Raw genomic sequence first — 12,353 nt, 5'->3', positions numbered from 1 at the left:
TCCTTAATCACTGTGACGGCACACCTGTTCCCAGTCAGGTAGACTGACTCTGAGCGAGGTTACGGCAAGGCTCGCAACTCTCAAGAGAAAACAAGAGTGAGACAGTTAGAACAACTCTTTCTGTTTCTTTCTCGATGTTTCCAGTCTGTGTGTTTTACTGAGTGAACATGCAAAGAAAATAGAGACAAGGGAGCGCAAACAGAAGATGCATGAATGAGGGTAACATGTTCATGTTCACCTGCTCCACTCAAGCACCCACCTGTTTCCATGGACACAGTTCAATATTATAATCAGTGCATCTCGATCAGTCAGATAGCTGGTTGAACTACAATATCTTATGTTGTATATGACGTCAGTGTTAACATTACATTACGTGTTAAACAGTGTGTTGTTATGTCAGTACGTGGCCTAGTGTAGTGTAGTATTTCCCCACAGTGTGTAAGCCAGTCCAGGTGCTATTACAGTTTAGGCTAACGTTAGCGGTTCTGTCCTGCTCTTTATTAGATTTGGGGAAGTTTAGCAACGTTACCTGAGACAGCATCGCGTTTGCTAAACAGTCCTCATCCTAAAAGCCTTTTCTCTTGTTAAAATCTGAGACATAAGGTTTGAAAAATAAGTATGTAAGGAGCCCAAGAACAAAATAAATCTGTTTTTTCTTTATCAAACTTATAATACTTGGACTAACATAGTTCAGCACTGCAGTACAGGAACAATGCTGTGTCTTTATGTCTTCTACATGTGACATTAACTGGTGAGAATACTACGTTTTACTGAAGACATGTTGCTTTGACTTAAATCTTTTAGCTCGATGTCGTGTATGTGGGCTTTAATGTATATTCAAGACTGTCTGAGAAGATGTTCACTTTAAACTGAGTCATTCAAATGTGAGTCAGAAATGATTATTATTTATTTATTTTTTAAAACAACTTATAGAAGTGTTTGCTTAATTAGCAGGCGACAGCTGTCATTTCAGCCTCCAAATATCAGAGGAGGCTGTTTTTGTCTGAAATCAAGCACACATTGTTTAAAAAAACTGTTGCAAATTTTGAGAAGCAAATCTGTCTCTGTTGTCCTTTACTGCATAATGTGCCATGTGAGGACAGAAAGCCTGACAGATGTAGCAACATAATTGGCGGGGTGGATTAACACATGGTTTGTTTGATATACTCAGCACATGCAGTGGCCCGCGGAGGGATACAGGCTGCAGGGACCTGCACAATGTACAGACAAGTTCTGACAACGTGTTAATTTACTTCTATGATTAGACTGCGATTTTTTTTTTTTTTTTTTGGTTGTTTCAATAACTGCTTTGACTGTTTACAACAGCAGCGTCATCTCCCTGTGTCTCTGTGCCAGAGAGCCCTGGCTGTTTAAAATCCAGTGGCTCGGTGGCAGGGTCGTCTGTCACAATATTATTGTAATTCAGCGGCGGAGCGACACTCTGGAGACCCAGGACTGCGAGATTTTTAAACAACGGCTGGTTTCGCTTTCCTCAGATAAACTAACTGGGAGGGCTGCAGTGAAAGATAAAGGCAAACACATAACAAAGTAAAATGAATTTGCCCCTTTGAAGTGCTTTAAATAGCATTCGATATTGCCGCCGTGTGAAGTCATATTGTAAAGTCAGTTTTATTTGCCCTTTTTTCAGTGTCTGAGAAGCCAATTGCTTTTCCCCCGGCAGGGAGATTTACAACACAGGTACAAGGTACAACACAAACAGCAACTTTTCCTCACTGGCCTCTTTTTTTAAGATTCATATGCACTGATTTAAAGTTAGATTATGTAACTTTTCCACATTCAAATTTCTAAAAATGACAAGACCTATGTTGTATTTTTTTCAAGTTGTGTATTTACTTTATCCTGAACCAGAGGAACTTTTTTTATCCAGTTTTAAGTCGCATTTTTAAGATACACTTTTTAGATCTTGGTCATTTTCAACTACGTACTTTACCCAGATGAAGGATCGTATTCATCAAACGTCTGAAGTTATCAGAGAAACAAGCTGAGCAAACGTTAGACAGCTCAGCTCCCAGCCCCTACGTGACCTCCTGTGCCCGCTGAACAGCTCTGCTGAAACACTTCATTCAGTGTTTCTACCAGTTTTAATCACCTGGTCTGTTTCCGGAGAGCAGCGACTGACGCTGAAGGAATCCAAACCAGGAGAAACTGACTGCAATGCTGGTGAAGACAACAACTCCCATGATCTCGCGCTACTTCAAGATTACACCAAACACCGTCTTTTCTTATTGTTTAATTGAGAGAACCCTAGCGGCAGAAGTTACATCCTGTGCGTTTATCTGATAAATAACAAAAAAAAGTTGATTTGGAAATCAGGTTGCTGTCTTGACTTCACAATCGTTTAACAGCTAAATTGTTTCCCTTTAACCACAGTTTCCCAGTTGCAGATATAAATGTGATGCATCATTAGCGCTTATTGTGACATATTTATTCACAAATCCTCCTTAGATAAGTATTAACAAAGTCAGTTTCTACACAGTCCTTCACTGGAACAGCACACATCCACCATGCAGAGCTACTAGCCAGTGCAGCCCGCTTGTTTTTCACCCCTGCTCCCCTTCCTCTCTCTGTGCACTGACACTAACTGAGCAGCGGTTCATCTCGTTAGAGCCCAGCCCAGCAGGCAAAACACAGAGCAGCAGCAAGGGGAGAGGGCAGAGGAGGTGAAGGTGACATGAAAAAGAAAAGACAGCAAGGTGTAGATGAGTGAGAAATATTAATGGCAGTGGCCTGAAGACAAGGCGGTGGTTAAAGCGGTGGTTAAAGCGGTAGCTGGCGCGTGTGATATAGTGAATGAGATGAGAGCGGTGAAAAAAGGCTGGAGTGGAGAAGACTGTGGTCTGCAGAGCGGTTGAGTGAGTGTAACCTTGCTTTGGGCTGCTCACGGGGACGCATGGCCAAATTTGGATGAGATTGTGAAATTTTAAGTGAACTCAAAAGTGCATTGTCCTCGTGGCTGAATGGTTTGCTGATCAGCAGCCTGCTTCAGCCCCAGTGAATCTGAAAATGGCTCAATAACAAATTACCACTTCAATATCCTGGACATGCCATTATTTCACACTTTTTTTTAGAAGTAGATACTGAAAACTGAATGGAGTTCAGGGTGAATGTCTCTCTAAATACAAAAAAAAGGAAAAAGCATACTACTGTTGGCAAAATACTGCCACCAACTCCCATTAAAAGCCCAAAACCAGACAGGAGGATATGGCCTGATATATCTTGCCATCTCACTCCATTATTGTCCCAAAATGATTAAAGCATATCAGTGAACCACACTGTTGCTCTGGATTCATTCATTACCATAGAGACGCATTATAATATCCATCTCACACTATCCTGCTGCCATGATTAGCCAGAAATAACAGTTTGAGACAATTATTTGATTGGTAAAAAACAAATATATATAACAACAAATATATATATGTGTGTGTTTTTTACCAAGCAAATAATTGTCTCAAACAGTTATTTCATTACACAATTAGAATATTATATATGTATATGTATATATAGATATATACATATATAATCTAATTGTGTACCAGGGAGTGTGTGTTTAATCTATATTTCAGTATATCTGTAAAAAAAAATCAGACACACAAATCCACCCTTGTTTTTTCTGGTGGATCCTTCCAACACATTATATCTCATGCTGTTCACAACATGTCAATGTTATGTTTATTTGGCACATGATAAGTGCTGATCAATTCAGATCTATGATGAATCATACATCATGAATTGCCAGAACTGAAAGGAGAGATTGTTTAAATTTCCATTAGTAAATCTTAACACTAAAATGCATGAGTCATGGTGCTGTGATGTGCCTGGGATAAACGCATCAGTGTGATAGCCAATGCTCTGTGGAGGAGCTTTCACAAACTGCAGACCCACCAGCTCACATGGAATGTACTGTATTATTCTGACTGAGGAGGCTGGAGATGGATGCAGGGATACTATGATTTATTTACACAGGTCTGTGCGCCTGTCTGACTTTCAGCCTCTGTTATGAGTCAATCTCCAAAAACATGGATTTGTGTATGTCCCACAATGCAACTTGAGAAATTATTTTGCTAGATTCTCCTGTCTGGGAAACACCCATATATTTAATAACTTCTAATGCAGGCTTTGTATTCAAATTGTCTGCTACTGTTGGAAACTAGAAATAATGCTGATAGTAATAATAAGAAGATAAACATTACTCACATAGCATGTTTGATACATATTAAGTACCTGTCCTGCTTTGATCTACTGCAGCCAGACAGAAAACTGCTTCAAACAAGTCATTTTAACACTTTCATTTATAAATGTGTCATTTATTTATTTATTCACTTCTTTTTCTCTTTGCCCTAACATAGATGTTATTTTAAGTAAAACAAAAAAGCCTGGCACTGAGCTTCTAAATCAAAAATGTCCCTGTGATCTCTGTATTTACATCAGAACAACTCAATGGTCAAAGCAGAAAACCTGGAGACATGTCAATATTGATACTGTCTTTAAAAATAGATTAATTCTACAAGTTTGATATTTGAGTCAATGCTGGTTATATCCAGTGTGACTCATTATTTATTGCGTCCAAAGTAACTCTCAGAATGCAGGTTGAAGTACTGTGAATATATCAAGAGAACTGATGATTTCTGCCTTCATATGTTTAGTGTTTATACTCTATCTTTTAAAAGGCCTTTAGCTATTTTTCCATGTGGCTTTGGTGCTGCTGCAGTCAAGGGCACATACATTTTTTTCATCCTATAAAATAGTCATGTATGAATTTTATGGAACAGAAATTAAATATTAAGAAAAGTCATTTTACAAAGTGGAAAAACATGAAAATATGTGACATGGGGGAAAAAACATCTCCACCCCTCAGCCCTCACTCAGACTTGCCCTTGACTTTAAGCACAGCTCCACTCTGATTGAGGGTTTTGTTAAACTGTATCACTTGTGTCAAATCTCAGATACCCCTTGACACGCTGACTGTAATTAGTTCCAAGATTAATCCGCACAAGCACGGTCAGATGTGGCCTTCTCCTACAGTACTTCCCAAATAAAGGCTAGCACGGATAATCAAATAATAGGTGAATATCAATGAATGGACCAAATCACTTTAGTCCCCAGCTCCCTTATGCAATTATTTCCTATTCACATTAATTATTGCTAACAGATGACACTAATGACTTTGAGAGGAAGTTGGCCGTGGCAGCTTTGCAAACGATCAATGCTATTTTAAATGGGGTCACAACACTTGATACCTTTGGGTTCCTCTGATTGGAAATGGCACCAACACAAACAGCATTTGCGGCATGCCAGTGAACGGTGCCAGCGGCTCCTAGTAACAGACTTGGCTTTCCACACAGGAGCCTTCACAGATAAGTAGACCTATGAACCATGAAATGAAAACATTAAACTGTGAACCTCTGTAATAGAGAATCCTACCTTAAACACACCTTTTGGTATATTTTATATCATTCAATTTATTCAAATCAAAATAGAGACAAAAATCATAATGAAATGTGACTCAGTTGTCTGTCCTTTATCCTGTGTAATGATCATAATCAAAGATTTTCACTTTTCTGGGACATTGCCTTGGCAAAACTTTATTTATTTATTTACATGTATACTATAGCAAATGTTAAACACAGAAACAATTCAAGGTGCTTTACATAGGCAAAGAAAATAAGTTAAGTGTAAGAAATATCATAAAATCTTTTGAGGTAGAATAAATGAGATTTTTAAAATTTAATAAAATAAAATACATAAAATGAAACAATACAAAAAAAAAAATAGAAACAAACATAGACCAGAAATACAGTTAAAGTGCAGTAACGTCGGGAGAATCAAAGTGCAGAAGAGAAACCGTTCAATCAAAGGCACAGCAGAGTTTTTCATTTAGATCTGAAAGTGTTTAGAGTTGGGGCACATTTTAGCTCAACAGGAAGTTGGGTCTGTGTGCAGCATAGTGGCTGGGTTTGTACTCTTCAAGGACACCAGAGATGTATTTTGGCCTGGGATTATTGAGTGATTTACAAACTAGCAGGAGCAATTTAAAACCTATTCTGTAAGTAACTGGAAGCCAGAGTACAGATTTAAGAGCAGGAGTAGAGTGCTCAGTTCTCCTGGCTCTGATAGCAGCAGCATTAAGAAGAGGTGAAATTGTCTAAAGGTCTTTTCGAGGAGACCAGACAAGAATGTACTGACCCTGCTGGAGATGAAGGCGTGAAATGACAAGAGATGTCTTCTTGATATGGGGTTTTTGATTTGAGAATTGAATTGAAATAAATTTAATTGCAACCAGATACTTACTTGCTTTAGGCAATGGTAGAGTGAGTGAGTCTGCTAACTGTCCATATACAGAGATGACACAGGTATACTTTTGCTGTTTAAATAGTTTCAAGAAATAAAATGAAAGGCTTGAATGGTGAATATATGATGCATATCATATAGTAAGTACTGCATTTTGTATAGATTTGTTGTTGGACCTGCAAATGTGTTTTGTTGAAAAGGGCTGGAAATCTCCATACCAATTTTTATTAGCAGTTTTTAATCGCAGTACTGAAATCGAAAAGCAAAACGATGAAAATGTTATTTTAATATTAACATACAAGAGGTTAAATTAATAGTCTGTGAAGGCTTCAAAAGGAGTTTCTCAAATGCACAATGAAAAAACTAATATTCAAAATGACAAACTAAACTAGCATCTCAGCACAAACATGCCAAGTGTATTTAGGTATTATATTACCGTAAAAACAAGCTTATCAATAATCTTTCCACTAGAGGTTCACTGCTGTCACCAGTTATTCTGAATAATTAATCCTTGTATGCCTGGGTCTTTAGCTGGATAGTTTTCCACCTGCCACTCTTTCATTACTTTCTTTGCTATGTCATGTTAGGTTGATACTGTACAGTCATTAGGATTGATAAGAGCTGTGAGGCTGTAATATAATCTATGTTAGCCAGAAAACCAAAAAAAGAGCTCAAAGTGTCTAAAAAGCTGTGCAGAGCTGTGGACTTGTGTTGTTTCAGTTGGTTTGGCAGTACTAGTTGCTCCTCCACATCACAGTCACCAGAGTAATGTTTGTAATTACTGAGTCAACTGAGTTTCACATTATCACTTGAGACTTATGCCACTCTTTTCCATTTCAGATACATGTAAACAACTTTTCTTTTTTTTTTAAACTCAAAAGCATTTAATGTTATCTTTAAAAAGGAAATCACTTAACTATCAATCAATTAACCAATCAAATCATAAAACCTTAGTTGGACAGATGACAACTTGGTCAATATTACATGGAACTGCTGCTTCAGACGTAGGACTGCGGAGTCAAAATAACATGAATGTAATAATATATGCTGTGAATGTCCTCTCAAGGCTTTTAAAATCTTTCACAGCTACCTTTGTCATCACGTCTTTTAACCTTTCCATACAAGTATTTTGTGTTAGCTGAAGACATTTTCAGGGGAACTGTTCAGTGATATCTAGTTTCTATAAGGCTCTATGGGATATACTTTTGCCTGCTATTGCACTGCACTATTCAGTCAAGGGGTGTACAGTGTGCTTTTCTTTCTTTCTGCACAGTGTGGGTACATGGTTTCACTGGCTTTGGTAGAAAACGGTTCTATTCAGAAAATACAACCACATCTGAGTCAGAGCAACACTGTGTGAATGTTGATTTGGATTCAGTTTGCAGACTCTGACCGACAAGGAGCATCACCATCCAACACTAGTTAGTCTTTGTGCAGTTATATTTGAAACATGAATAAACAAGAGGAGGATCCATACTTAGTGAATAGTCTGCCTTCATATCAGAACAGAGGCATCACTTTGAAATGTCTCATTCACCAGGCACCCTCAAAAATAATCATGGTATACCTGCAAGGCCACAGATTGTGTTTTAAAACAGGAGCCATCTCACTAGTGGAGTAGAAAATGTCATTCCATTTCTCAATTAGCCTTTGGATGGGAAGAGACAGCTATGTATCCAGCATATTGATTCTTTCAGATCTGTGGCAGAGACAAATGGAGAGCCATGGGGCATTGTGTATATTGTTCACTCTACGAAGTGAATCTGTTGAATATAATGTCAGGAATTACATGGATGAACAAACATTGAGTTCACCGGAGTGACTGTGAGCTATAATTACAATATTTGACAGTACTGATGAATTAAATTGTGCATCCTATAAATATGTCTCTTATTGTCAATGCTACATCAGCAATGACATTTGTCATTTACTGCAGTGTTTTCATAATTATTGTATAACCTGACGTTATTGCTGCTGTATCCATCTCTTTATAGTATTTGTTGAATTTCTGATCATTGATTACATTATTAATTATTTTGCAGGAGGTCCAAAGAAATGGAAAAGCTGGTATTCCTGCAGGAAGGTGGCCCAGCCTGCTGAGCCTAACATGCCCACGCAGCAGTGGTAGTGGCAGTGGCAGTGAACTGTCACTATCCAGTGCTTGCAGTGAGTACTCCAGTGGCTCCCACACTTGGGCAGAAGGACGTGGCCTCTCCAAGCAGGTCGGTTTCATTTTAACTTCCATTCATCTTCCCTCAATTTGAAGTGTAAGTAGGTTGTCAAAGTAGAGTACTTGTGAGCATCTTTGTGGCATATTGGGTAAAAACAAGTGGTAATTGTAAACTTCTCTTGTAATGCACAGTGTGCCACAAGCCGGGACAAAAGGATGAGTGCAGGTTCAGTATCCAGCAATCATTCAGCATCCATCGAGCAGACAGACCTGGGATGGAAGGAAGGCCACATTCTGAAAGGCCTGAAGCGTCTCCAAATGTGCAGCTCCAAAGAGGCGTCCTCACATGCATCTGTACCACACTGCAAGGACTGTATGACCTCAAATGAGGGCATATACTCGCTTGGTGTAATGTGTGGCCTACAAGGGGCTATGGCCAAACAACCAGCCCCTCCAAGTAAACCTTTCAAGGCTGAAAAAGGGATTGCTGCCCTAGACTCTGATGATGCAGATGATGAGTCACCTAAATTGCAAAGTAGGGAATCCAGTGACCAACCAATAAAAGAGCATTTGTGCTTGGAGAGAATGGATGTCACTCGGGATAATGATGGTAATTTTCTTGAAGATCCAGTAAAACTTGCTGGGAATACTGGTCTTTTCCCCTCACCTGTGACAGACAACTTCTTATTTTTGGAGGGCCCGACAGTAAAACCTGGTTTAAGCCCAACAGATAGCCTTACACGTCGACAGGAAAAGAATAAGGACTCACCAGAAAAACAAAAAGCAACAGGCACAAAATTCAGTGATAGAAACAATAACCAAGAAAGGTCTACTGACCGTAAATCCAGACTTGATCATGTCAAAAGACAACAAGGCAGGCTCACGATCAAGCAAATGGAAGCAGGGACAAGTGATGTGAGTTCATCTATTCCACATACAGCAACAAGAGCTCTTAGCTGTGTGAATGAAGCCAGACAGCGCAGCTCCTCAGCGGAGGTCCCTCATTGCAGAGATCAGGCGAGTCAAGCTGGTGGTGAAAGCCAGCGCTACACAATCTCAGAATCTCCGCAAAGGAAACTGAAACCTCAGCCATTTGACTCAGCGAGGAAGGCTTTTATTTTGCGGAGCAAGAGTGCGGATGGAGGACCAGACCAAGCTAAGCATACACATTCTCCTCTCCACCAAAAGCTTATTAAGGGTCACAGGTCCAAAGGACAGCCAAACCCTAATGGGCACAGTGTTCCAAACAAAAGGACAAATCTCAGTAAATCACATGGTCCAAGCAAAGGAGCTTTATCTAAAGCTGAAAAAGATGTGGATATTGTGGTATCAACAACTTCCAAGTCTCTCGAGAGTGTGCAACAGCGCTCTCCCCTCGCTTCCCCTGTGAAATATTCAAAGACATTTAAGCCTCCAGGGGTAAATGATTGCTCCAAGAGCCCAACAAAATCGTCTTTGCAAATCACAAGACCTCAGTCAAGCAGCGACTCACTGGAAGAGAGTATATATGACAACTTACCCTGCTCACCACGAAAACAACGACGCCAAGACCAGCACTGTGATGTTTCCCATTCAGAACCTAGGTCCCCACCACCCCCACCACCCCCAGGTCGAACTACTTCTCTTCTTCTGAGACCCAGTTGCGACTCCTTATCTGAAGCTCATAAATCTCCAGGTCAGGCACAAAGCTCTACTACTGGGAAGACAACATCGAACACCACCAAGTCGCAAACACAAGAGCTTTCTTCGACCTTACAGCCTCAACAATCCAGTACAACTAAAGACAATCAACCTACAGCCCCACAAATGGGTGCTGAAGGGAAACCACTGAAAGATATCCCTGGTAAGCTCTACCATACCCATTCATCCAAGATAACACCTGTCTCAGTTCAAGAATCTCAAGCTTCCGATTCAAGCCAGTTATCTGTGGACAGAACTGCCACATGCCATGTTGAAAATGGTGCTCCCTCGATACTGCCGAGTCAGAGCATCCTACGAAGATCCCAACAGAGCATTAGTGAGCCAAAACTTTCAGAAGTCTTGCCTCAGGCATATTCTAATGTTTACTACCATGGGATTTCCAATAATTCTCAGAGTTCCACTTCAAGAGCTTTCAAAATGGCTCTTCCTGTGAATGCTAAATCTAATGAGGCAATCACTGGACAGGAAACCAGTACCTTCCTCATTTTTGGAAGACAGAACAAAGATGATACAAACTCTACTCCAAAAACTGTCCAGACTTTTCAGACTTTTACGTGTGATCCCCAGGTGACACATGAAGGTGGTGCTCACGACAAAGCCCGTAGAAAGATTGAGACCCGCTGTAACTCGCTGGATTCTGAGCCCTCAGTTCAACCTGTTGCATCAGACAGTGGTGTGATGTTAGATTGGGGATTTGATGAGGAAGGCTGGCTGTTTAAAAGGTCGGTGTCAGTGTCAACTAGACCTCTCCTTAAACCAGTGATGGGCATGAATGGGGCCAAGGCTCGTAGCCAGAGTTTTGGTGCACGTTACATGGATAGGCCAAGCTTCAACAGGTCTGGAAAGGTCCGCACTCAGATCAAAACACACTCCGGGAGCTCCTTGAACTCTCTTGGTGATGTCCTTCCAGGAAGTATGAGTTGCTCCAGCAGCTACCATTGTCCAATGAATCGATCCCTTTTGAACAACTTTTTGATTGAGGAGGGCCTGACAGTTCCCTCACATTTGGGGTCCTCCAGTGAAAGGCTTCAAAGTCTTAAACTCCAGCGAGAGCAGGCTAGGCGCCTTCAGATTGAGCAACAGTTTTCAAGCGCCTTTGGTGAGCCAGTTTCTGAAGAACCAGAGAGACAAAGTACTATAACCACAATTGAAGAGAAAGTTATGCTTGGCATAGAGGAGAACTTGCACAAGTCTCAAGAACAGGAGAGAACCAGTGAAGTAAAACAAAAATCTGGTTCAACCTTGGCAAACTGGTTTGGTTTTCGTAAGAGTAAGCTTCCTGCTCCAAATAGCAAGAAAACTGATCCGCCAAAAGTAAAAGAAGACAAGAGGGAGCAGAAGATTACATCACTTTTGGGAGGAAAGCAGACAAAGTCTGACAAAAAGAAAGACAGAAGAAAAAGTGATGGAAAAGACTGGTAAGAAATTCAGCAAACCAATAATGAATGTCGTGTTGACTTGATTTTATCTTAACATTAAAATGAACCTTCAGTGCTTACGCCAGCAGATTTCTTCATAACTTAATGCCAGTGAAGTAATTTACTGCCTCAAATGACTGGTCATTTCTATCAAGTGGTCTTAGACATATCTGTCAGTCTCCTTAGCCCTGAGACCAGTGCGGACACATTTCATACAAAGGATTGCAGCCAGGTTTCAAGAGATACAGGGTGATTTATCAGCCCAATCGCCCTGGGCATGTTTAATCAATACGGCATCAGAGGATCACAGTATGTAGTGGTTTTTGACAAACTGTTGTCTTTCAGCTCTGTGGGGAGAAGAGAGTCTCATGATGCAGTGCGGGCATGCATATCAATGCCCTGCCCAGGAATGTCCCTGAATGAGATACAAGGGCATACTGACATCAGTGGGGACCCAAAGGTAAATTAAATCATTACTCAATATAAAATTTATTTTATTGCTATGCAGCTGGTTGCAGTTCTAATTATAAAAATGTCTATATAGTAAGTTGTGTATTCCCTGTTTTTATACACAATGTTTGTTAATATGACAGCATAAGATTTGCACAAGGAAGAAACCTTAAAAATCAAACATGACTTTTTTTTAATGACTTAGGCCCCTGTCCAGACCTGGCATTAACATGTGTTGTTGGTGATCTGATCACAAGTGGACAGCTCTAAGCACATCAGTTCACACCTAGCATTAGAGTACA

The 12,353-nt window shown here is 40.2% G+C and overlaps 1 protein-coding gene across 3 annotated transcripts in view; it reads left to right on the top strand.

Moving 5' to 3' along the window:
* Window positions 1–12,353, top strand: part of LOC130177811 (nck-associated protein 5-like) — a 72,771-nt gene that overhangs the window by 45,866 nt on the left and 14,552 nt on the right. For all 3 annotated transcript variants that reach the window (XM_056389779.1, XM_056389778.1, XM_056389780.1), the window contains exons 8-10: window positions 8,355–8,534; window positions 8,675–11,601; window positions 11,947–12,061. In XM_056389779.1, the coding sequence (XP_056245754.1) occupies window positions 8,355–8,534; window positions 8,675–11,601; window positions 11,947–12,061 (3,222 nt within the window). The remainder of the gene's footprint in view (window positions 1–8,354; window positions 8,535–8,674; window positions 11,602–11,946; window positions 12,062–12,353) is intronic.

This window comes from Seriola aureovittata, chromosome 11 (assembly GCF_021018895.1).
Source record: "Seriola aureovittata isolate HTS-2021-v1 ecotype China chromosome 11, ASM2101889v1, whole genome shotgun sequence".
Lineage (NCBI taxonomy): Eukaryota > Metazoa > Chordata > Actinopteri > Carangiformes > Carangidae > Seriola > Seriola aureovittata.
This window is presented reverse-complemented; position numbering and strand designations above follow the sequence as displayed.